Source organism: Indicator indicator, chromosome 3 (genome assembly GCF_027791375.1).
Source record: "Indicator indicator isolate 239-I01 chromosome 3, UM_Iind_1.1, whole genome shotgun sequence".
NCBI classification, from domain to species: domain Eukaryota; kingdom Metazoa; phylum Chordata; class Aves; order Piciformes; family Indicatoridae; genus Indicator; species Indicator indicator.
In genome coordinates, this window is record NC_072012.1 from 17,471,187 (window position 1) to 17,498,322 (window position 27,136).

Genomic DNA, 27,136 nt, shown 5'->3' on the forward strand with positions numbered 1-27,136 from the left:
GGGGTAACGTGCCAGGGAAAACAAGCAAAATCATTCACAGGTCAGATGGAGGATTAGCAGAGCTTATAAACGTTCTCCTTTATCCTTTCAGCTGTTCATCTCTGAGCAGCTGCCATGCTGCTATTGACAGCTGGGAGAGTGCTGGGACACTGCCTGGACCACCAGCTGACGTCTTCTGTCCCCCTGCTCTGGCTTGTTGCTGTGTCAGTGACACAGAAACTCATTCATAATGCAGGGCTGACAGAGGATGCTTAACTACTGTGGAGACACGGAGGCTGCTGAAGCACTACTGTCTGTTTGCCAGATCATAAAACATCCCCCTCAAAGATGCAAAAATTAGTACATGGATGATATCCTGCAGCAGACAACTCTGATAAAGATCATTAGAATAATCAACAAATTCCTCCTGTCCCAGCAGCTTACGGAACTGCAGACCAGACAACCTGCAAGCAAATGCAAGGCCAGAGTTCCCCATCAGATTCAGATTTCAAAGGTAATTGTTTCCCCCCTCTCTTCCCAGCACATGGAGCTGTTTTAAATAGCAGTCCACTCATTGCTGTGCCTGACTAATGTTGTTTCTGACCTTTGTCTATCTTGATTATACTTTTGAACTCACTAACATCTTTATTTGCAGTTGTATAATGTCCCCCTGAAGCTGACAGAGCATCTTTTGGACCAAGAGGGCCATGAGCAGGATCAGAGCCTCAGGTGTGAGAGAAATAAATAGTGATTTTTCAGTTGATATTTTTGGAAGTGAATTTTCTGTCAGTGCTGATGCTCTAGGCTGTGAAAAATAAGCTTGTATTCAATGTTTCTGGGAACCTGGGAGAAGTCTTTCTTCCCCATGGCCTGTTGAAAATCCTACTCTAGCACCTACTTCTGTGCTGTTGCATCTCCTCCTCTTGCCATCATATTGGCAACCTAGTACTTGGCTAGCTATCTGTAGAGGCTCTGAATTGGCATAAAGTACAATTATAATGTCTGGAAAGGAGTGCTGTGATGTAACACGTTCTCTTCTGTCTAATTGTGCTCAGTTTTATATCTAATATAATAAATACTGGCAGTTGGTTCTACACATGGGCAAGAGTAGTCAAAGCTCAGAGCTCCAGTTTCTGGACTGTGTGGGAGGAACAGAAAATCAGCTTTCATTTAAAAGAAAAAATATCAGTAATCTATGATGCTTCACCAGTAATCCATGATGCTAAGACATGCTCGAGAACAAGATGTGCAACTCATTCTTACTAATCTGTAGTGAGTTGGAAAAAAAAGTTGATGATGTAAACACCAGAACTTTCATCTTTGTTCTGATGTCTGCAACCCCCTGAGAAGAGGTTACAGTGAAGTGAAAGGCTTGCAGCAAGAGTATGTAACCAGAAGATTCCATTAAGGTAGAGTCAGAGCCATCAAATTGTGCTGATTCAGCCCTTGCTGCATCTATAGATCCAGGACTCACCCCACTGGCCCTGCTATGTTTGATGGGAGCAACAGGTGATGTTTTTCATGGTGTGTGATGGAAATATTACATTATTTCATGCAGATCTATCATAGTATCTTGCTGAAAGTCTTTACTTGATTACCTATTTTACCAACTCTTAGTCCATTTCAGCCTATACAATGTAGCATAGAGTTCTTCTGTTTGTTTGTGTTTTATAAACTAAGAAGAGCAATTACCCATCCACCACCAATGTTTTAGATGTTTCCTTTTAGAGTTGGAAATTTCCCTGCTGCTGTTTTGTGCTAATTCTGGAGAACTGCAGCATAAAACTGACTGCACACAGAAAAAAGAGGATGAAATTTGTATCCAGCATGTCATTGGGATGATTCTGCATGATATGCCAAAGTGTCAGAAAATGCAGTTTTTAAAATCTGCCCTCTTAGATAAGTGAAGTTGAGCTGCACCTCAGAGGCTTTTTGTCTGATTGCCCAGTGGCCTCTTCTTGAGATCATTCTGAGTTTCAGAAGGTGTTTGAGAAAAAGCCACCGTTAAAAAAATAATGAACTACTGACATATAAGAGGTCTCTGAGACCTGGTTCCTGAAGTGAAATCACACATGACTGTAGCCACTGAATTTATTCCCCTAATAGACACAACCAGCATCCCGACCTGTGACCTGCTGTCCGTCACATGAGAACTTCCACAAAATTAGTGACAGCTGCACAAAGCACTGAACCTTGTGTATAACTGTAAGCATCTGCATCCTGAGCATGAGGCTTTTACATGGTTCTTCTTGCTTTGGGTGACTAAATGCGGTCTATGTTGCTGCTGAGGGGTCAAACTTGCTTTCCCTGTTCATGGCTACAGGTTCCCACCACTCCTCTTGTGGTGACTTGTAACTTGTGTTACCAGTCTGTCAGTCAGTCCAGGCCACCTACCTGGCTGGAAATACACTTCTTATGAATGTGTGGATTAATTTGTGCAAAAAAGAAGAACACGTTCAAAACAGAGACCATTCTGCTTGCAGCGAAGCCTACATTAATTTTATTTTCACAAACACCAGGAGAATGCAGTGATCCACAGCTTTTGTGTTAATGTTCCTAACCTCACCCTGGGACTCTGAATCTCTCCTGATGAAGTGATTGGGAGATCTCACAGACCAGCTTGCCTACAGCTTGACATGAAGTCCAGCTAATTGTACTGTTGTAGCAATGCTAGGGAACGCGGATGGCCTCCATGGCAAAGGGAAGAATTGAGATCATATACCACAAAGTGATTTGCTCCCTCCTGCCATCCTCAGATTACCAAGATATCAAAATTAAGAGTAGTAGATAAAGAAGTTCACTCCCACCCCCAGGCCTACAGCCTAGCACTTTAAAGACAAACATGAAAGAGGAACAAACAGAAAATCAAGTGCGAGCATATTCCAATTAATGAACAGTATTTCACTAAATTCTTTCCTATTTGTGCAGATAAAAGGGATATGCAGGGTGGCACAGAGAATCTATGTGTGGGGCATACAAAATTTAATTATGGCCCTGCTCCTACCCTGGGTTTAATTTTCAGTGCAATAAAGATAGAGCTCACAAGCTTCCACCTCCAAACATCACCTAGTTCAAATTAAAAAAGAGATACGTCCCTTTTAGTTCAGCTATGCCATACAGAGAGGACTTGCAAGATGAAGCTCAGTCTCTCAAAATTAACACAGAGCAGTGAAAAATGCTGAGCTTTCAAAATGGGAAAACTTTGCACAGATGTAAAGTTCTGGGAAAGGAAATGGCACGTTAGGCCTCTTGATTTCATCAGGACACTTGCATGTTTCCAGTGAATTTTCTGGCTAGTCATTACTGCAGCCACTTGACAGCCAGGGAAACTGAGGCCCAGGACAGTAGCCCACCCTTGTGCTGAATCATGCAATGAGTCAGTGGCAGAGCCAGAGTTAGAAGGCAGGTATCCCTGCATCCTAGTTCCACTCTCAGATCACTTAATGCCAGAGGCAGGTCCTGCATAAGACACTGCAAAGCTGCTCAGCAGAATGATACCTTACCAGTAAGCGAGGGAAGGATGCTCCTTCAGTGCTGGTGTTGGAAGGGCTGGCAGCTTCTTTAATTCATTCCTTACAACTTCATTGCTGAAAGAGAGTTCAAAAGGAGGATCAGGCTACAAGAAAACAACCACAATATTTAATATGACCTGACCTAGCTGGCAGGCTGCTATGACTCTACATCTGTTCCTCCTTAGCATGAGGCAATGGAGTTTCCTTTTCCTTCTCTCTTTATTTGTTTTATGACAGCCCAGTTAACTTTCTCCTCTATTATCAAAATTGGAGAGAAGCTCTCCCAGATGGTTATGTTGAAGCACTTCCTACCAGTGACTGGACACAAAAGCCACCATGTCACATTTAATTGATCAGGGTCCCACAGACATGTTCACACACAGGAAAAAAAAAAAAGGGAAAGAAAGAGAAAGTGATGCTTTCAGACACAATTTTATTCACCTTTATTCAATGCCTTATAATCTGCTGCAAAAAGTAACGATTTGCTTTCTTAGCAATCACGGGTTGCTCTTAGCTCCTCATCCCAGTGACCTGACCTTGCACAACATCTTCATTGATAAGATTCCAGCTTGAATTTATGTCCTGCTACACAAAACCCTCCCATGGGACCAGGCCCAACCACTTCACTAACATTCTCCTTCCTGCAATCTCAGATGCTCTAGCAGCATCTCTGTACCCTGGTGAGCAGAGAGAGCTCATCAAAAGAGAAGCAGATTATTGCAGATGAAATGAAACCTAGGGATTTTTTCCTACAAACCCCAAGTGCCTCCCTTCTTACTCCAAGGAATCGTGTGCATACGAATCCCTCAAAGGCTTAGGAAGGAAGGCAGTGTCGCTGTTACTTTTGAAATCATAGAAATACCCAGCCAAGAGGGCCACTGAGGAGTGCCAAAGGATTAATGGTTATTGGCTTACTTTTTAATAGCAGAGGTTTTTCTGCCACCTTTTGCCATAACCAGGCAGACAGCTAGTCTTGGTATCCTCAGCTGTAGGCCAGACATCCTAACATCTGCTAAAGGCTCAAGAAGCCCTTGGATATCTCAGGTCACCCTGAGATTTTTTTTTTCTTTGTCTCTGGGACATTCTGGTGGCTTGTAAAGACATGATACTGCTTCAGCTGTAAAAATCTTCCCACGGCATTTCTCCATTTGCATATCCCAGCAGCAGGCTCTGCTTGAGACCTAGTTGGGTTTATCTTAATTGGGTTTGCAGGTTAATTGCTAGGTTGAGCCACTAACATAAATGCTGGAGCAGCCATTTGGGGTATGACTACAGGCATTCATTAACATGGTAATTATCTGATGATCAATCGAGTAATTATAAAACAGGACCACAACTGCTAGTCCAGGCAAATCTCTGCCCAAGTCCCAGTCAGGTTCAAATTTTGCAGAGTGAAGATGTACAGAACAGCTCTTACAGAGGTGACTGAGGCAACCACTTCCATGTTAAGCACCTAGAAAGCCATTCAGTAGCATGTCATATGCAAACTCAAACAATTCTTGACAAACTGAACATCTAGTCCTATCTAAATCCCATGGTCATTTGACCATCAGGTAGATCTTCCTTTGTAAGTCCAAGTGCTCAGAGTTCTTCTTCCACGGCAAATAAATATCTGCACAAGTCTGAACAAGAAATGGCTCTGTTCCATGTTATCTGCTGATCTGGCTGCTCTGGCTGCTCTGTTCTGTGACTGACAGCTCAGAAAATAAGCTGTTTCTGTTTACAGAGCTTGCTGGGTCTGCCCAGAGATATGTCCTCCACAGCATGTGCACACACAGCTCTTACTGAGTTTTCTGATATTTTGAAAGGAACTGGGGGGAAACAAAATCAAACCCAGCACAATTGGGAGAACAGGCAGCAGTCACTACCCTCAAGTGAAGATTTTTTGAGGTTGGCTGCTCAGAGAAGGAAGTTGAGAAATTTCCAATTTTTTTTTGACTGGGAAAACAGGGAGTAATTTCCAAACAGGGACTTTCTGAGTCAAGAAACCCATTAAACAGGGCAAGATTAGTGGTGAGTAATCATCTGTCAGAGCCTGGGAAAAAACCTGTATCAGAAAGAGCTCCCTCAAAAGAAAGGGCTAACATCAGCTCTGTCTTTTCTGTCAGTGAGGAGCAAAGCTTGCAACTGTGATATAAAGCCTCCAAAGAATCAGGGAAAACGAAATTCTTAGTGATGAGACTATCATCTGCTCAGTACCTAGAAAATACCATGAAGGTAGTGCCTCACAACTTCAAAGCACCAAATGTATTTCAGGTAATCACTTCCAGGAACAAAAAAGTTTTTCATTCCATGGTCTATATATTCACTAAGTCTTCTGGCAAGACTCGTCTCAAGACAGATGAATTTAGACTCCCAAAAGAATGTCAGATCAAGAAAAGGGAAAAAAAGTATGACTCAGATTGCATTTGAACTAGTGGCCATGAGGTCAATTTCCTTTTGGCTCCTTTTACAACACCAAACCTCTTAATTTTTAAAATGTTTCCAGCAGGATCACAAGTGGCTTTGTACTTACGGTCTTTCCCTCTCTTTCTAGTGAAATATCTTAGTGTGTTTATTTTATTATTGTATTTAGAAAGTATTTGTTTAATCTGGTCACTTGTGCTGCATTTATTTTGTATTTGAAAATGTCCAACCTCCAGGCTGTATATGTAAGGATGCTTTTGATACATATTTATTCATATGCAGGGGAAAGGCTCCAGATACACTTTCTCTGTGTCCTCTAAGCCACTTCATTCCTTCACTATGGTGGAAATTATAATATTTAAAAGATAGAATAACAATATGAAAACTGAACTGGAAAAATCATCTGCATGTGTTCCTGAAAGCTGGTTAGATATACAGCAATAAAGTCAGCTGACTGGAGAATGACCTAACAGAACTAATTTCTGGTCTTAGTACTGTTTGTTTAATCAGTCTTGGCTAAATAAATTAGCCACCACACCTCAGTGTTTCATGTGCAGTTGTCTCAGGAAATCCATGCGTTTTCCAGCATGTGAAGTAACAATGAACAGTAACAGACCAACACTGCAGATTAAATTTATCACCTCTTTTCAGCATGAAAATTCATTCTGTTGACTGCAGGAGCAAATGCAGGGCCTAAGATTCTCGGACTAAATGGTACCATTTAGAATACAGTGTTTAGCATCTTCTCCATAAGGTTGCAACAACGCAGCCTGGGTTTTGTAATTCCTGAATGAATTCTAATAGGTGAAATGTCACTTGGTTACACAGAGAGAAAAATAAGCCTGAAACTGTTAGATTACCCTCTGCCCAAATGGTGAAATGGTTGTGAAATTCTGCTTAACAGGAAACTGTCTGCTTGCTTTCCTCCCTTGTTATTCTTTTATATGTTGCTGGGAGATAATTGGAGTTCACTAGAAATGTCTCATGTTGCTTAATTGGAAGAAAAGAAATCAAGCAGAGAGAGCCTGTCTGAGATGCAGCAGTTCAGGACTGTGTTTTACTTAGAGATTTTTCTTTCCCCTCCCCAAACAGAGGGACAAATGATCAGTATATGTTATTTCTAGCTGCTTTGACACAGATGCTGTTTGGGGTTGAAGAGCTGGGTTCTGAACATTTAAAGCCAAAGCTGGTGTGAGCTTCCGAAGTATTTTGGTCAGTGTCAGACTGGAATCTAAATCCAGTAGGATTAATTTAGAGAGAAAATCTGGACTATTTTAGCAATAAGTGATACCTCTCCCAAAATTACTCATGGCACCCTGGTTCGCCTATGTAGGCCCAAAGAGCATCACACCTGCAGGATTTGTGTTCACTGAAGGACCTGAAATTTTTCCTGCCTGCACTCTGCCAACCAAGCGTGACCCAGCTCCCAGCTAGAAACAAGATTAGCCTGAGCTAATAACATCTGTCTGCAGGATACTAGTTTAGGAGCTTTATATATGTGATCCTGTTCCTTTGAAATGAAAGTTTTTGCAGCTGGTATCAAAAAGCACAGATCCAATCTTAATTGTCCTGTTCAACCTGAGAATCAGTTGAACCAGGATACTCAATTGCTGTCCTAAATTCAGTGGTATGTCCCAGCCTAAATGTAAGCATGTTTCAGTCTTGTCAGCTGAAGAATTTGCTGTTTAATAACAGCAGGAAAATCACTCCCCTTTAATGCAGATGACTCACAACTTCTTAAGGAAAATAACTTGTTATTTTAAATCTGGCTCTGACTAAATCTGTATCAGCTAAGAGATGTGTCCTATGTACAACTCTGTAAAAAACGTGGAGTTAGAGCATACCATTTAGAGTAAACATTGAGAAATACTTAGCTGATTGTAATGAGTTCAGGAGCTCAGGGTTTCTGATGGGCTTGGTTTTGTAATGAAACAAGCATTAAAAATGGAAAAGGGCTTAGACAAAATGCTTACTACAGGTGCCAAGCTGATCTGTTTGGGCTGCTGTGGCATCTTAGCTAAGATAGATAAGGTTGACTCAGACGATGTTTTCTCTCTGGGCTTATCAAACACTGGGCAGTTATTGTGATGCCCAAGTTAAGTGGTACTCCAAGGTAGCAAGAATAAGTGACAAAAGATTCATGCATGATGACACTCTATAAAAGGATGTAGAACATGGTTTGAAATGGCACATAAGCCCCTTTTGGGGAAAGAACAAAGGAGTTCTATGAACACAGTCATTATTCTGAGGCATGGAATGATTTCCTCAAAAGCAGTGGGAGCTGCTGTCATTGTGGTGGATGCAGAGGTTCACAGTGGTGAAAAGCTAACTGCTAGAGTTTTCAAGATCAGTTCTGCTTTTTGAGCTCTCATGAGGCCCAAAAAGTAGACATGCAACTAAACTCAGGGGACCTGACCTTGTGATCCACCATCTGGGTGCAGTGGAGTTTGGAGGTAATCATGCTGTGGCCACCACAGGCAGATGTCAACCTGCAGCAGAAATTGTGACAATTTGGCATTGCCTATCCCAGCACCTGAGGTGCTCAGGGACTGGCAGTGACTCATAGGAAATCTCCCATGGAGAACAGCAGTTTTCTCATCACTACAAATGAACCAGTGCTTATGCACATTTCTGGATCAGGGCCAAAGACAAACTTGTCGTCTCATGGGCTATAAATCTGCTGGTGGCAGTAGACAGGACAGGTGTGGGAAAGCTGCAGTCTGCATTCCAAGCATGCAACCCTTTAGAATTAACTTATTTCTTCAAAAAACAAAGCAGGAGTTCAAGAGTTCAGCCTTTGTGCAATGTATGCTGCTGTGCACAACATATTCTCTTTAAATCTCAGCAGCAAGGCATTCACAGCTGAAGAGTTTCTCTGTTTCAAAAGCGTAGCCACTTCTGTTTCAAACAGCATTTCAGCATCAAAGGACTTCAAATATTGAAGCTAACTCCAGCCCTAAGAGAAGTCATAACATTTGTCTCCATCTGCAGTTCCTTTGGCCGGCCTCAGGCTTGATTTGCCTTCCAGATTTTATACCGCTGATAGGAATAACCACAAATCTCAGCAGGCAAAATCTTGACCACAATGACCTCATCTAGACTTCAGCAGCATCTTGATCTCACCCAGCACATAAACCCATGTCAGTGCGCATTAGAGGGGAGCTGCTGGACAGACATCCCTGGAGATGCTAAGTCTTCTGGACCATAGAGGGCGAGGGTAGCATTCTTCTACCTTCCTTCAAGAACAGGCTTTAAACTCCGCTACTATGGCAGATTGATTTGCCATCAAACCCTATTTATAAATGAAGATCCATGGCAGTGTCAGCAAGTTATTAGGACATCACTTCTCTGCCTGACTTCCACTTCCACTTCAAACCATCAGGATCCACAGGTGTAAAGGACTAAGAGGTCACTGTTTTAATGGGGATGGTGATGACTGCCACACCAACACAGAGGAAGCAGTTAACTTCAGCAGTTAGTGTGTTTTGTGCTCTCAGAGAAGATTCCTCATTTCCCTGTGGCCTAGTGAAATGCCTAGTGATAAACTCAACCATTCCTTTTACAAGGGACATCAAATAGCTTTTATCAGATGGATGCTTGCACTGGCTGTTTCCACTTCTGATCTGTAAACAGATACTTGAAGATAAAATGCTTTCAGTCATGTTACCCGGAGCCATCAGATTCCTTTCTATGCTGTGTTTTAATCTGTGTTTCTGTGTCTTCACCGTGTCCAAGATACTCTGAGAAATGTTAAATACTGTTCTTCATAGCAAAACCAGTGGATGATGTGGTTTATCACAGGTTTGAACAGCAAAACAGTGCTTGGTCCAACTCTTCTGGGCTAAGCACTTGGCAGTACTTTGAAAACCAGAATGAAAAGTGAAAGAGCCACATGCACTCCAGTACCTCCTAGGTAAACACTGCTGATAGCTGAGCTGTTCCAAATTGGGTAGAACTGAAAAATGAAGTAAAACTGGTCTTGTGTTTCTGAGGTCAGTTGCATGCGGGGATTTTGCAAGCTGATTAAGGTTAAGAAATGATGAGACAGAACTTAAACTTCCTTTTAGCAAAAGCTACCTTGTGTCATCTCAGATTCCACAATGGGCAGGCAGTATTTACAATGCATTGTTCCTTTTCACTGATTTGTCTCAATTTTAGCTGGGTAGAAGTCCCAGTCCACCAGAAGGTGGAACCTGACAGTTATTCACAGCCTCCTATTGGTTGCACAGAATTATCATACAAGTCTTTTTTTAAGAGTACCTCAGTGCCAACACAAACTAAAAATCTCTTCAAGCTCATCTGTCAATTCAACCTCCCAGACCTTTTATACCTTGTTTTATTCTCTGAACTAACTTCAACAGATGTTGTGGTCTTCCAGCTGAACTCATCTTCAGGTCAGCAATAGTAATATAAGCAGTAGGTGAAATTTTTAGCACAGATAGCTCTCCTGAGCTTCAGATGAAGAACCTCATGTTTCTCACATGAGGTGTCAAATAGCTGTCTGACCTTGGGTTGCGACTAACCTGTAACTGAGAGATACTGGAAATTCTTGGGCATTTCGTTAACAGTCTTCTGAAAGACCAAGCAGAGTCATCTCTTTGAACTCCTTACAGCAAGTGTGAAGATTCAGCTCAAGGGATAGCAGAAGTTCAACAAAATCAATTATCTAAATTATGATTTTGAGAACTCTGTCCAAATTCAAGCTGAAATATCAATTACTGATGGAATTTTAATGTTGCCTCTGGCTGGATCTGTGATGTAACAGTGTTTGTATAGGCATTTCCTTAGCAATTTCCTTCCGAAGACTAGTCTGTTTCCTGAACTTAATGGACATATAAAGAGATTTGCCAACAACAAAGTCACAAACAATGCTGTTTGTAAGGCATGCTGTGGTCAAAGGCTGTGTTTTGTGAGGAAATAATTTCAGGAAACACAATGCCTATGTTAGCAATGACTCCTGTTGCTACACAGCTATTGTCGCCTTGCTTGCATGGTGATTTTAGCAGATTCATTCTCACAGCGCACAATGGCAAAAACTTTCAAGTTCACCTACCTTGAAAAATCTCCCTTTGCCTCCTGTAAAATGAGGAAGAACAATTACAAGTGGATCATTAAAAATAGAAATAAAATAAATTAAGAAAGAGTCTGTTAAAGATTTTCCATTTGCAAAATTCATTTAGCAGCAATTTCCTGTTGTAACTGATTTCTCATGCATTTTTTGGAACCAGTATATAATGTCAAGTGCCATGCAGTGAGCTGGGCAGATTAACAAACAAAAGGTTTGCCTAATACAGGGCCAGATGATTCTTCATTCTGCTAGTGGATATCCAAGAAGCTGCAGGAAATAATGCTAGCAAAGAAGTAGACTTTTTCTTGTCAATGTGGATTGCTACATTACTAGAAGGTCTCTGAAGTCTCATTGACTTTGCAGCCTCTGACTCTGCAAATCCCAGCTCTTTTTAAAAGTATTCTTGTTATTTTCAAATAGCTAGATTTACAAAAGCTATCTCACTGTTAGCTTGAAATGGGATGCGAGACTCATGGGTCTTTAAAGCTGTGCTGAGTGTTTGGGGGAGAATTTAGCTCCTTTACTTAGATATCTGGATATTTCTATTGATTAGCATCACAGCCTGACGTTAAAGGGCTGGGTAATGTTCCACCCAGCAGTTAGATTAGTAGCTGAGTCTTACTTCTTACCTGGTGAACCCTCAGAATCTGGTGAGTCCTCCCCTCACTAGGTGCAATACCCATTACATTTTCCATAGGCAATCTGCATTTCACATGATGAAGGCTAAAGCACCTCATTTGCCATCAGCTACACAGAAAGCACAGTGCAAGAGCGTAATTTGTGCAGTGAAGGAGTTTCCACTGCCCATAGGATTGGGTTTTGCATTCAGGTCTTTTGTCTTTACTGCCATCCACAAAACTGTCAGCCCATGTCCAGTAGCACTTCAGTCTTGAGGATAGAGTTCAGAGCCTTGATCGTACATTGCTTGGTTCTGGTAACACAACAATTTGTAATAAGGCTGCACACCAAATCATTTGAGTTCTGACAGTCCTTCACTATCTGACAGTCCTTTACTATCTTCCCATTTCCCCCTGAGTGAACTGAAGGGCAGACAAGCTCTCCTCTGGGTCATAGAAAGGAGCCCTTGAGCATATCATGATTATAGTTCAACAGAGCAATACTCAAAGGATATGCCCTGGTCTCCACAGGGATGGGCACACTGAATTTAAAAAACAATTTTGTAGGGCAGGCTTTCTGCATTTGTTGACCTAAATGCTGCAGTGAGAAGTAGAACTGCAGTATGATCCCTCTTGTTTTGCTTGGATCCTGTCACAAACATCAGTTGTAGTAATTCCTGGTTACAGACAGCAGAGGTGTGGCTTGTTTTGACTGTTTTCATTAAGTTACACATCAAACTACTACAGGAGTATACATAACATCCTGTGTTTGTGATGAGAAACAATCACAGCAGCAAGGTTTACAGTGGCAGAGCTGGATCTGGCTACACAATTACTAGGCACACAAGTTATTAATTAGGATGAGCAGACAATAGATTCATAACCCTGGTTCTCACAATGAGCCTGTTTGATGCCTATTCCCCCACAGCCAATACGTAATTTCTATAATGTGCTTTTAATTGAGTCCTTCATCCTGGCTCTCTCGTTCCATTTTTGTTACATAAAATGCTTTTAATGAAAATTCAAATCCCTCTGCATTAATTGCTTCTTTAGCATGGGAAGTGCTAGAGAAGTGCAGTGCATTGTTATTTCCTAGTGTACTCTGATGAGATGCTTGTCTGTTTACATGGCTCCTCATAGCTTCAAGGCTGATGTGAAAAAAAATAAATTAAAACTTCACAAAAGAGGAACAAGGATCACCTCAAAATTATCTCTGGTCTGCTCCCACAGTCATGCTTCTAAAAATATTTCTTTCACACACACACACAAAAAATCCTCCATTACCCTGAAAAGATTCTTCTTTGGGAACCAGAGATTTACCAGATGCTGCTGATAATTTGCTCTCTGACCCTTTCCCCCTTCTTAAGGAACAGGACTTTCAAAGATTTTTTTTTTTTTCTGGAGAAGTTTTTTTGGAAAGTCTTTAAGCTACTCTGTCCATGTTGAAGAATATAGACAATTGCATACGTAGAAGCTTATGGAGTTCATCAAAGGGCTAAGCTCCTTTGGGTAAACAAATGCAAGTAAACTCACTAGACAAGAACCCATTGCGGATGGATTTCACCTAGGAAATTGCATTTAACACTTAGATTTTCTTTGGCATTACACCATACTCCATGGTCTTGGATATTGGTGTCAGCACAAATATACATTTAGGTACATAAAAGCAGTGGAATCTGATGCATGCTTGGACAGCTCTGGTTTGGGAGTCTACTGTATCTGTTTTGCATTGTTGAAAACTGTGTAAAGATATCTTTCTTCTGCAATTAGGGAAACTTTCCTACAGCCATTATGGGTTTGACAAATCAAAGGACTTAATGCAGTACGAGAAAGCATGAAGTAAAAGAAGGCGAGTGCTTACCTGCAAGATGTATGCAGCCAGTTCAAACACCACTTCACTGTCAACCTCAATGAGTTCCTGGAAAGGGGAAGAAGGCAAAAAAGAAAAAGGGAGTTGAGTCTGAGCTCCTGTCAGAAGGATGTGCATCTCCTCCTGGCTACTGCACGGTGAAGCGTGCAGTGCTAGTTTTCTCTCCTGGCTAGGCTTCAAAGCATTCCCTGTGCTCCTGGAGACCAAAGTGAGGGAGAACCTGCCCACTCAGGTGTGGAGAAAGCCAAATATTCAGTGTAATGATTTGCTAAATGAAGTATAACTGGATGTGGCATGAAGACATTCCTGGGGAGGAGGGAAAAGAAAGCAGGTGGAGAGGGGAAGATTAGGGTAATTTTTATTTTCTTGTGTGTTTTACTGAAAGGTAGTCTGGGAAATATATTTTTTCTCCCCCAACATCACCTGTGCTTCAGGAAAGCACAGCCTTGTCCTTTGCTCAGAGAAGAAAGGAAATGAAAGAATTTGTCTTCACTGAGGTTGTGCCAAAGCCCCTGCAGAACTTGTTCAGGGTAAGCTCACAGGCAAGTGAGTTATATTCCTTCTTGCAGGATGAGAGCTCTTGTTTCAGACCCTTCATCCCCATGAGCACTGAAGCTGGAGGTGCTTTGAGAATGAGCTGTGTCAGTAAATCTTCTGGTAGATGTTCACTGCTCCATTCTATGGAAGCCAGCCTCTGATGAAAACAATCTTGGAAGATCATGTGTAATTCTGACTGTTTACTTGGACACAATGGTCACATGAAGGACACTGATGGTCCTGTGAGATCCTCTCAGAGTCCTTCAGCTGTGCCTGAGACAGTAGTCACAGAACCAAAAGATCCAGGCAATGCTCTTTCTGAATGTGTGGGATGCAGACCTGACATCAAAGATGCTTGGGATGGCAAGAGCATTAATCTTGCAGCTAAGCATGCTCTCCTTGAGTCTCTGGTTCCTGCTTTTGGGAAGACAGTGGGCTTCACTAAGATACTTTTAGACCCTACTCTGCTACTAGAACTCCTATATTGCCTCCTACATATGTGGCCATGTAAACTGGGTCACTGTTCAGCTCACTCTTGTGGTGGCTTTTCTCTTGTATTTATTTAAGCTGCTGTTTTAAATATTTTACTTCATCTGGCAAGAAACAAGTCATCTCAATATAGCTCCAGCCAAGTCATGGCCACACCTCGTTTACAAGCCACAGTTGCTGTGTTGGCTTGTCTCTGGCAAAATCAAAAACAAAGGGAACAAAACAGAGGATAAGATCCAGGTGTCCTTGGCTTTCACTAGTGCCAGCTTTTTAAAATAAGCACTCCCTTCACCTCCTTCACAACAACTCCTCGGGGAGTGAGGAGCAGCTCTGCTACGGGTAATAAAACACACCGTCTGCGCTTAAGCTGAACTGCCTGAGTCAGGCAGGCACCTGCCCTGATGATGTGTGTGTGCCAAGGGAAGCACTGGTGTGAGTTGTGAATGCAGCTGCAGGCAGAGCCAGGCTGGAGCAGCCAGGCATATCCCATAGCAAGGAGCAATGTGGAGTAGAACCAGGGTGCCTGGTCTTCCTCCCATCTTGAAGCACCAAGGACATCTCATGGAAACACCTGCCTCTTCAACCAATGCCAATGTTATGGCAAGCCTATACTGTTCTCCTGCCCCAAGGATACGTGGCACAGTATAGCTCATGACTAAACACTCTTCCTCCCTGGGTCCTAGACGGGGCTACCTCAGCTGTATTGCCTTTTGAGAACAGGTGCTCTCCCTGAACAGCGACCAGGCAATGCCTGGGATAGGGCTAGTTGGCACAGGCCAAAACCTGTGCCAGAATGTGCTAGTAATTAAGTAGCCTGACTGATCAAGAGGTAGCACCTGATGCCAAGCACTGTCTCATTTGGTAGTACAAATGTGGTTTGGCCTTTCTGAGCAAAAGTGGCTTGTTTGTCCTGTGCAAAGGTTTGGGTATGTGGGTGTGCAAGGAGGGGCAGTGGGCACAGCCAGAGGAGTGCAGCACCCAGTGCAGAGCCAGCTGGCAACTGTTTCATTCTTTCCCAATCTGAGCAGCCCTGGGCATGGGAACACTGAGGATGTGTGCCTGGAAAATCAGCTAGCATAGCATTAGCACATACCATAAGTGCATAACTACACTTACATCACGCACACTGTGGTCTTTCTACAGGGGAATCTAGCTTGAAGGTTTCCAAGGGAAGTCCAACAAGGAATGATTTGGTGCAACAGGGAAGCTTTCAAGGTTTGGGAGCATGCAACATCATCTGCTAGTTGCAGGGATGACAAGATCTGGCTGAGCTTAGACACTGAATCTGCCTTTCCACCTAGATGAATCCTCCAGGCATATGGGCTGGGTGCATGCCCTCTAGCTTAGCAGAGACTTTGCACCCAACTTTCAAATCTAGTGCCTTTTTTAAATAGCACAGCATAGTTTACTGTGGCTGGATGGCAAAGCAGGGAGGACCTGTATGGGAGGCTGGGAATCCAGTAGGGCTATTTTTGGATAGAGATAACAGTCAGCTCAAATGTGCAAAGTAATGGTTTCAGGAGAGGTCAGACTGAAATAGACCAACCTAGATCTGGAGGCACTTTTTTGTCTTTTTTTTTTTTCCCCCTCCCTCCTCTTTTTCTTCTGAAGCATTCTCCAAAAAAAGAACAACAGTGTAAGCTTTTCCTGGCAATACTTCAAAAAGGAACTTTCCCCAGGAACCAAAAGCTTACTGAGCTTGTTGCTGGAGAGGGCTGACTAAGCACACCTAATTGCACCCCTGCCTCTTTCCAGGACACTGAGAAAAAGGCATTTTCTGGCTGTTACCCTGCATTTCAAGGGATGCAAAGTTAGTCCCCTGGATTTTAGGACATGCAGATGTCAGAAAGCAAGGCTACAGATTCAGTGTAAGGTAGCTTGGTTAGCAGGTTACGAAGCGGCTGAGGGTTGTGGTGTGGTGGTACAATCACTCCCCGACTACAGCTGTCTTTTCCTACTACTTCCTCTCTGGCAGATGGAAGGTGAGTCACTGGCAATAGCCTCTGCCAGCACAGATGGACGTAGAAGGGATCCTCCCAGGGAACCCCAGCTGCTGAAAACCCTTTTGCAGTCCCACGCATCGAGCCGCTCACCCAGCCCACCTGTCTGAGTCTGCATGCAGCCAGCCTCCACCTCAGTGTGTTCTGGGCCCCACCTCTTCCCTCATAAGGCTGGCTTGTGGCATGGGAGGGATCGGTTTGGCAGCCCTGTGGTGGTGCCCTGCCAGGGAGGTGGAGGCTGTGCCAGGACACCCTTATCTCTGGCACACAGAATGCCTTGCAAAGGGCAGCTCTGAGTTACAGTGCTGGTGTTTTCAATAGCCTACCAGGCAGGGTACAAAACAAAACAAAACTTCCCCATGCGTGACTTGTTCCTGCGCAGGGTGATCTTCAGCGCACACCTATAGACACCCTTCCCACCACCCCCACACAGCTGCACAGTCACTCTCTGGCCCACACTGTCACAAACGTAGTCATATGCACCCCTAACACCCTCACAGCTACACAAACGCTCAGTTACCCGTGTGCAGTTCCACACTCCTCACACACTCAGCCACCATTCCTAGCTCCACTGCCGCACTCAGCCTCTCTCACGCTTCCCTTGCACGCTTTTTGCTACACTTAACCGCTCCCATCATCCGCACTTACTCCCCGACGCCACCGCCCCCTACCCAGACGCCCACAAGATGGCGCCCGCGCCGCAGCCCGCGCGGCCACTGGCGCCCTCTTCGGGTGGGAACTACTAACAACACCCTCTCCGCCCAGCGCCGGCCCCAACGCCTCCACCGCGCTGATTTTTTAACACAAACCCAGGCATTTCCTTCTAAATACAAGTCAGCTGATAATTTTAGCAGCTGCGGATTTCCTGCTGCCAACCGTAACAGTTACTTCCAATAGGGAAGCTGGCCGGGGTAATTAGGGGACTGAGAGAGGGTCAGACGACGAGGAGGAAATAGAGGTTGTACCTTGAAGTCACGGTGTGAACAATGTCAGTTTTGGGTCGGGGATGCAGACCCTGGAGTCTCAGCCCAGACCAGTGCCACTCAGAGCTCCCCGAGCCCTTACCTTATAGATGCAGGACTTGGCATTCAAGAAAAACAGCTCAATGGTGGCATTGTCCTTTAGATAGGAGATGCTTTCAATATAGAACCTGGAAGGGAAAGCAAGAAAGGTGAGACACAAGATGAAGCTAGGGCAAAACATGAAAATGCACTCATTACATGAAAAATGTGGTCAGAGGAGTCATGATGAGCGTACTAAAAATTCAGTTTCTTTGCTTATGGCAGACTGGGGTGGTGCAAACGGCTTGTGCCTGCTCCACGACATCATTGGTCACACCTACCCCAGCCATACCAAAGGCAATGGGTCATCAAGCGGATGATTGTCTAAATAATCTTTTGTTTCGTTTTTAAACTTCAACTAATCCTTTACTCTGCCTGTAAAATTTGCTTTCTCCATCACATTTTGGCCTATCTTCTTCACTTCTAACCCTAACCTGCCCGTTTTTGTGCTGTTGACCTGTGTCTTGTAGAATGTTCACTGACAAAAATCCTCCTGTGGCTTCCTTCCATGTCCACTTCAGCTCTGTATAAGACACGTTTTGTAAAGCCATCTGCTTACATATTTTAGCAGCTAACATGTAGCAGCTATGGTCATCAGAACTCAGCAGAAAGCTGACAGGCTGACTAGCCCAAACCTCAGCATCAGAAACACCCACTCAATTGCATTGCTGATTATCCCAAATATTTACAATTATGTTGAAAGTCCATGATATGTACTATTTTATTTTGTACCCCATGTTCTGCCTGCTTTGATGGTTGGATCCATGAGCAGAGAACTTTATGAGAATTTTGCCGCTGACTTGAATTGACTCTGTGGTGCTGAGGGACATGGTTTAGTACCAACTTGATAGTTAGGTAATGGTTGGACTTCTGACCAGATATATTCTGTGATTCTGTGAATTGATGACCTTAAAAGGGCTTTTCCAACAAAAATGATTTTGAGATGCCAGCCCTTAATTCTGTCTAGTGACCTTGTGGGGAAAAAGAGTTCAGGATACTGTCAAAGTTAGTGACTGATACATGTTAAGTATATTGTGCCTTCCTGTAGTAACAGAGAAAGCCTGCTTAGGTTTAGGAAATGATTAAGGTGAATTTTGCATTTACTTTGTGTTTTAAAGCAGGGGGGAAAAAACCCAACAAAGAAAACATCTGCCTGTTCACCCTGTTTTACAGCAATCTTTACGCTTCAGTACAGTGGCAACAACATTTCTTACATAAATTCCAGTGCTATCGTGCTTTGTCACAGACAAATAGAATAGAGAAAGGTGCCAGGGAAATGCTGTCTGCATCAGAAACTTTAAAAGAAAGATACCTTAGAAATTTGGGTTAAAATCCAGGGTCCAGTTACAGGGAGACCTTGCTCCCTGACCCTACTGTCTGGGAGTGGAGCTGAGAGACCTTTTGACACTCTTGGGGCTTCACACAAACACTGTAGGGCTTGTGGGTGTTGAGGTATTTGCAGAATTGAGGGCATTAAATGTAACCTTCTTAGGGGTAAAGGTCAAATTTTTGTAGTGCTCCTAAGTGTCTTCTGAAGACTCTTCAAAATAGTTTCTTTCCTGACAGATATAACCGACTACTTACTCACTAAAGTGAAATATTTTGAGCTCTTGTTCATCTGCTCTTGTAATTATCCCTCCTTTTTCCACTTCTGAAGAGTTCAAATCAGAAATAAAAATAAAACCCAAATAAAATCCCTACATATTTGAATGAAGAACCACAAAATTTAAACATTTTATTCTTGTTCCCCCCCACACCTTTCCTGTTTTCCACTGGGTTTCACCTCCTTGAAATTGCCTCTCTCTCTCTCATTTTTTTCCCCAAATAAAAATATACTTGGCTTTAAAAATGCAAAAAAAGATACTACATTTATAAAGGCATCTTCTTACTAAATTTGCTCTTTGAGTTAGTTCAGCTGGATTTCCATCTGATGAATTCACGGAGAAAAATGATAATTTTATGAATGTGATGATTCTTGAAGAACCTCCTCTGCTTGTGACCTCTGCCAGTGCTTTCCAAGTTGTGATGGTAGCATCTTTAATTTCAGAGCCAGAAGATAATGGGAACATTTATTCAATTTTTGCATCTTGGTGAAAGTTAGCCAGAATGCTTTTTGGTTTCATTGGATCAAATGAGACCATCCTCATCATCACTAGAGGGCAATATTGCATTTCTTAAGGCTGCAAAGAGCTTTCCCAAGGCCTTCCACAAGGACACATACCTCAATAATTTTCTGTACAAAACTGAGTCTCTGAGAGCACAGAGCCTGCACATGATACTTCATCTTCACAAAGAAAAGCAATTTCTCAAGTGATCTCCAGAATGGAGACTGTGCTGGGAAGCTACTGGCTCTCACACATGCACCCAGACTAATGGAAAATGTGCATCAGAAAATTGGTGCTACTTAAAAGAAAACAGATTTGCAGAGAACTCTTGTGGGATTTTCTATGTGGCAAGCTCAGAAAACCCAAACTGGGGCCGACTGCCCTGAATTCACAGCTTATGCTGCAACAACAGAAAGGGGAGGTAAAGACACCTATTTTGCACTGGTTGTGAATCTGTCAGACCTCCTCTTGTTACCACCTTTTCTAAATACAGTGAAGGAATCTGCACTTTACAGTGACCAATGTCAGTGACTAAGGTGGCAGGAAAAAGCATCCATCTGATAAGGCAATGAACCAAGTGAAAACTCTGGGGTAAATTCCTGATTTGGACACCAGTTTCCTTTCTGACCTTCAGAAAACCTTTAGGCTGCTTGGAGCTGTTGTGTTGTGTTTAGAAAATACTCCTCCATCCTCTTCGCCCCTCTGCTTGGTTTGCCTGTTGGCCCTTTCTTACAGCATATTTTCATCAATTTTAAGGGGTAAGTCTCAGATTTCTGTTAAGGACTCCCCTGAGAGCAGCATTCCTCCATGTGGTGTGAAGCTGATATATCCAGGAAATACTGGATGGGTTGGACAGAGAAACAGGCAGTACAACGTGTCCAACACTTCAGCTTCACTACCTACATCTCTTGCCATACACCAACAAAGAGTTTTTCCTCAAGCAGCTCCTGGAAGAGGATCCTGGATAGCCAGCAACTGTTGCTACGAAAAATTGTGTGCATGCAACAAGACTTTGTAGAAACCAAAGAAATAATTCTTGAATTTTTAGAAGATATGCCAGTGTTATTCCTCTGCTTCTGCATGCCTCATGCCTCCCCACCCCCAGTAGCTTTTCATTAATCAAGTACATTTTCTAAGCATTAATTAAATAGACCAGTGAATATTATGCTGGGTAATGAACACTAAGTGCCTACTCTGACTACTCCCTCTCAGCAGCAGGAAAACCAGTATTGCAGAGATACCTTGGAATACTTCAGAAGCTGCTGCATCTGAAACATTTAAGGCTTTTTAGCTGTGAGGCCATGTCTCATACTGATCAGATTGCTCTCTATTAAGCACTGGTTAACTGACAACTTGCTCTGAGACAGCTTAAGCCCCCTCATGCTGTGATGAATAGCAATTCTCATTTCTATGGCAATGCCTGTGAGAAGTAGCTGTGGAAATTCCTGATCCTTAGGTGATGGGAAACTGGCACTACTGTACTTTCTCCTTTGCATGGCACGCTTGCTCACCTCTGACTTGCAGAAGAGAGAAATGCCTGGCTGGGAGCTGGACTCTGGTTCTTCAGCAGATGGAGAATGCCCTGGCTGCTTCTGCTGGCCTCATATATGAACCCAGTTGGGAGTGTGTATATGGGCAAAAATCAGCAGTGTTGGGAGGATGCTTGTTCACTTGTGCTTTGTCCTGTGAGTGGGGATAGGAGGCCTGAAGACTGTAAGAGAAATGGCCTCCAAAAGCACCTGAGCTGGTGGTGTGCTTGTGTGGACAGTGAGAGACAAAATGAGACACACTCAATTTCCACACACCAAGAGAAACTGTCAGGTAAAAAACATTTAGTATACAGCCCTGGACATATCCTGTCAGCCTGAACTTGTCTGTCTATCCCCTCGCAGGGACTGGGCTCTGAGCAGCTGAGTTCCTGACTCTGTTAATATGCTGTCCTAGCACTGGACAACACAAGCCCCTGTGCTTATTTTCAAGCAGAAGCTGACAACCAGTGAAAATACTTCACTGTGCTCTTTTTTATCTTGCTTCAGGTGTAGAGCTATCCTGGGGCAGTGATTTCACCCTACTTTTGTGGTTTGACTCTGGTGGGCACCGGTTGGTCCAAAAGGCTTTTATCCAACAACAAAAGCATTTTATCACCGGAAAGAAATGCTCCAAAATTCCCATTCTAGTGCCATGGTGTTTTTCTTCAAAGAAAATTAGAAGAAAATATTGAAAGGATTTTGGAAGTCCTCAAAAGTAGTTCAACATTTGGCTTCAGTAAGTAACAACATCTTCTTGAGGACTGCCTCTACCAGAAAAAACAAGAAATTGAAACTGGAGGCATGAGGGTCCCTCTGTCATTTGGAGAGCCAGGGCATAGCAAAGCACTCTCTTGTTACTGTGCTATTGAGCCCCACTCCTCAGAAGCCTTGCTTTTAGAAGAAGGCAGTAGTGGGGTGGGGCACAGGAGGGAGCTGGCAGAAGGCCATGCCAATGTGGGTGTCTCTGGTGTGTTGGTACAGTGCTGTGTGAGAGGGTCAGTCAAAGCAGAGGTGAGTGTCAGGCTGTGATGGGGACACCAAGCATGGCGCTGAAGATGCTTGCTGCTGATCAAAGTGACCATGATAACAATGCGGGCAGTGCTTTTTGAATGAGTTCCTGACTTTTCCAAGGGGCAGGAGCTGGAGACTCAGTATTTGCTACCTCCCCTGCAGCCCTGTGATATTGCCTCCATGCAGGGAGGGCTTATTAAGAATAGGAATGGGGAAAAATTCCAGAATAACAATCCACCAGGGCTCTTCTTCCCCCTGGTGAAAACATTATTTTTACCATGAAAGAGGAAAATAGAGATTTCATGAAAGAAGTGATAACGAAGCAAAAGGATTTTGGTTTTGATGTGCAGTCACCTTCCCCAGTGTTTCCTCCTGCCCTAGGTGGGAAATCTAGTTGCAAGATGAAAGGATTGAAATGGGCAGAGGTGTCTCCCATGTCCTTCCCAGATGACTCCATTCGGCTTAGGATTCAGGACAGAGTTGTCAGTAGACTTCAATGGTTCTGTCAATGGTCTGACTCTAATTTCATTATTACAAAGCAATGGATAAAGGAGAAGACCCCTTTTCTGCCTCATCCATCCTGGGGTCTGGCTCATTATGCCTCACCATGTCATTCAAAACCTCAGAGGATAATGTGAAAAATGCGAGGCCATTTGCAAACCAGGAGAAGAAAAATCACATACATTGGTATAATGGACATAAATGCAGATGTCATTATGTCCAGTGTCTCATCCCAAATGAATATTCTGAGCAGCTCAGGCTGCAGAGCTCCTTTTACCTTCCAACCCTATTTGCTAATAGTCATGGGTGTGCACTTTTATGTGCAGACACTTAAAGCAGACAATGGTCATGCTAAATAGTTGGACTGTTAAGTAATCAGCCAGGAATGGAAGTCAGCTAAAAAGCTCCATTTACCTCCCCTTCTGCATTCATTTTGATTCTGATCCCACATCCTGTCATCTTCTCTGGTGCCATGCTCTGGCCTCTTTCACCCAGCAGCTGGGACGGGTACGCAGAGGACAGGACCTATGTCAACTTTTACCTCACTGCAAGGAAGCCATGAAACTGGAGGTGAATATGATCCCAGGAGCAGAGGGAATTGCAGTTAACAAAATCCCTGTGGATGCTGAACCAGAGCCTGTTCCTTTCTCTTTCCTATGAGCTGTAGTGCACTCTGAAGCTGTTTGTACCTTCACTCATCACCCATTCATTTTTCTCAGTGGCTGTAAGAGGTTGGCTTATTGAACTCCCAGAAAACTTTGTCCTTTGGGGACTTTCGCTCATTCCTGTGCCTTATCTTCTCCATGTATAAAACACTAAGGGATCTGCTTTGGAATATGTAGAGACCAGCTCTCTTCCTCTGTTCCAGACTGTACACCTGGGAGTCTTTGCAAACCACAAAATATTTCAATATCATCATACAAAGGGGAAGGAATTGAGGTAGTAATGCATGCACATTCCTCTCTTGGAGGTCTCCTCCAACCTGGTTGATTCTGTGATTCTGTGATCAAGCCTCACCTGGAAAGGCACTAACCTCACTGCTGTGGGCCCTTTGTGATCATACCTGGTGGGGAACCAGGCCTGACCAAGCCATAAGCCAGCTCTGTGTATTCAGCAAATCACACCACCCCTGAAGTGTCCTGTGGAGCTTAACTTGCAAGAGAAGTACATCTTTGAACAAAAAGGCTTGTTGCAGCTCTGGTTATCTGTTCCAGGTGCAGGGTGAGAGCAGTGACTGGATCACAGAAGCATGCTACCTTCCTACCTTCCTCTCCCTCAGTTGCCAGGGAATTTCCCCACACTCTCCTGAGTGCCACCCCAGCTCTTTCTTGCTCTTTGATCCTTAGTCAGAGTGACACCTTGGCTATTAGAAGTAACTTGCTGAGTGCACTGTCTTGCATAACACCATCCCTCAGTACTTGTAGATCTGAAGATCTTGAACCATCTGAGGAACAGAAATCCCTCCAGCCAGTCCACCGTGTTGTCAGCAGCACACAAGGGTATGGCTCGGCTGTGAAAGCTGGCATGTGGTTTACTCACTCACTCCCTCTACCTCCTTCTTTGTTTCGTAGCACAGCAATGGGACCTCTGATAGCAGACCTTTCTGCTTGCTTCACTGATGACAGCAAATCACACCCCCTGGTGTAAGGTAGATATGCACAAATTGCAATGAAAATGACAAAAATGTCTGCATGACTCTGACCCAGTGAGGGAATCTGTGTGTAGGCACTAACATAGCTGTTGCTGCTTGATCCAAATTAGGTACAAATCTTACACTGACAGCATCCATTATTTCTGTATGGTACCTATCATCCTGTCTAAATGCTTTCCAAAATTACACAAGACAATGCCGCCAGCATCAACATATTCAAAATGTGGCTTAAATCAACAAATTTTTTAAATGCTGCTTTTTTATTTCCCTCTCAGGTGGCTGTTGGAAGGGAAAAACAAGCTATCCCCTTCTCCAAACACAGCTCACTTAGACAAATATATTCTCAGTTAAGCAGAAAACAGAAATGATGTTATGGGACTCAAGAGCCAGACTACTATTAAGACGTGTGTGTAATGGATGACTTAGCTCAGAGCAGTGTGCTAAGTAGCAGAACCCCATTAGTTCCCTTCCTCAAGCAAAGGTCAGTTTTCACACAAGTAAATCTTCTGACTGGACAGAAGTTTCTCATCTCTCTAAAGAGACTCTGAGGAGAAAAGCCTCCCCACAGGCAATTTATTACACCTTCCCCTGGGTGAACAGAGTAGGGGGCCACCCTGAGAAGACTGCAATAAATTGTCTGCAGGGAGCCTTGTCTTCCAGCACAAACAAGGTCTGAGTGGCTGTATTTTTACACTGTGGCTGGCTGGGAGGAGGGTTTGAAGGGCTGCTGGCCTTTGAGATCCTCCTGCTTCACGTACGCACAGCTGATGAACACCAACCAGCAAAACACATGCTGTACAAAGAGAGCTGGCTTATGGCACAGCTTTACCAGTCTTAAAGGTAATGGTACCAGAGCAACTCATGGAAGCCCCTCAAAGAAATTTAGTTGGACTGGGATGTTTATGTAGGTTTGATATCCTGACTTTTTTGGCTATTGTTTCTACGGCATCCCAGCAGTGGATGGAGCTGTAGAGGTATAATGTGAACAGGAGATGACTCTTTGTCTCCACTTGCACATAACATCAACTGCCTGCAAGCTTGGTGTGAGGACTCACCTATTCAGTGGTACCAGGGAGAGCAGGTGAGGGAGACAGCACAGCTGGAAGGTAGCTCAGAGCAGAGACGACTAGCCAGGAGGATGAAGACAGAGCACCTGAAATATCTCAGGGCAATTCCCTAAACTCTTCTGGGATGATCAAGCTCCTTGCCAAAGTCAGGTCTGGTACTGTCTATCTTGCATCTCCCCTTGCAGAGGGGTCAGCAGATGCCCAGGGAAGGGCAGAGCAATTTGTGTACACATGATTTTTTTCCCCAGCACCTTCTCCTGCATGCTGTCAGGTAGAGATGAAGAATTTCCATGGGTTGGAGTAAGCTCTGCCACTTCTCTCCCTCTCTCCTGGCTGCAAAATGGATGTATTTGATAATCTCCTTGGGTCTCTCTCTGCAGTACCTGTAAACCTGATCCTTCATCCTCCTCAGCGAGGAGAAACAGGAGCTGGTGATTCCTCATTCCCTGTCTGAAGCAAAGCAGTAGAACACCACATACTCCTCTCTGGTGGGGAGGGCTGTGGATGGAGAAGCAGCCCATTATATGAGACACATAAATTGCTCTGGCTAAGTTACTGTGGCTCTATTCCACTCTTCTTGCTGCAGCAGGCTGCTGTCATCACCACCCCTAATCTAATTTCTCTAAGAGAAGGAAGCCGAGTGGAAGTGAGTCACACATACAGCCATGGTGTGCTGGGATTGCCACGTGTGTTGGAGAAGTTGGGAGCAGGGTGCCCTCAGTCTGCACTCCATGCATGTCTTCTGGTCAGGGTGGGAGGCAGCAACACATTTCAGCAACAAGTTGTAAATTCCATCTAGTGCTATGAACAATCTATAATAGCAACCACTGTCTCCCTTTCAGAGTCATCTGTTTCCAAATGGTCTCCCGCTTCTTTGATTTTTTACATCAGTCCTGGAATACAGGTTTAAAGACTGGCTACAAAGGAGGGCTGGAAAACTAAAATAGCATAAGGCCTCATTAGGAGCTGAAATCTGCTGTGAGGTAGCTGGCTGTGCCAACCCTGTTTGAAATAATATTCTGAATTTGTAGGCTGCCCTTGATGTACACAAAGGGGGGTTAATCAGGTGAGAAGAAGTAGCTACAATATGGATGACTACATCTGAACAGGGGTCTGAGGTCAGTCAAGAAACACAGGTACTTTAGATTGCAACTTACAGAACTTCCAAAGCAGTCATATGAAATATGTCAGATGAATTTTCCTGAAAATTGCCTATTTCTTTCCAGTGGTTATACAGGGAAGCTGCACTATTTAACCCTGACATAGAGCTGTATACCAAACAGACACCTCAAGTTTGGTGTGGTGAGTCCTATCTCAGACATCTGCCCCACCTGCCTTTGACCTGGACCACCACCAGTGCACAGAGAGCAAAGTTTCTTCAGCTTAAAGGAAGCAGTGACATGCATGAGCTTTATACTGTGTTTCAGTGCTGGTTTCTTATTTAAGGCCACTTTGTTCTGTAGTAACTGTGGTAACCTGACAAAACATCTGGCCTCAATATTGAGAGTCCTGAGCACCCATGGCTCCCGTGCTGACTTCAGCCTAGCCAGTACATATGAACACATGCCAGACGCTGCTGGACACAGGCATTCCTTTGTGGGAATACTGCTGGGCCATGGATACAAACTGCCCCACAATGTATTTGTGTATTGAGGATTTATTTCACATTTCTTTCCATGCCTTTCCACATGAGAGATGTTCTGATTCAGTGTGACGACTTCTGCAGTGACTTG

At 43.7% G+C, this 27,136-nt stretch overlaps 1 protein-coding gene across 1 annotated transcript in view; it reads right to left on the reverse strand.

Annotated features, from left to right (window-relative positions):
* FRMD4A (FERM domain containing 4A) overlaps positions 1–27,136 on the reverse strand; it is a 197,240-nt gene that overhangs the window by 54,788 nt on the left and 115,316 nt on the right. Inside the window, exons 5-8 of the mRNA XM_054399433.1 lie at positions 17,544–17,628; positions 13,444–13,500; positions 10,951–10,973; positions 3,483–3,566 (exon numbers count right to left, since the gene is read on the reverse strand). Of these exons, the coding sequence (XP_054255408.1) occupies positions 3,483–3,566; positions 10,951–10,973; positions 13,444–13,500; positions 17,544–17,628 (249 nt within the window). The remainder of the gene's footprint in view (positions 1–3,482; positions 3,567–10,950; positions 10,974–13,443; positions 13,501–17,543; positions 17,629–27,136) is intronic.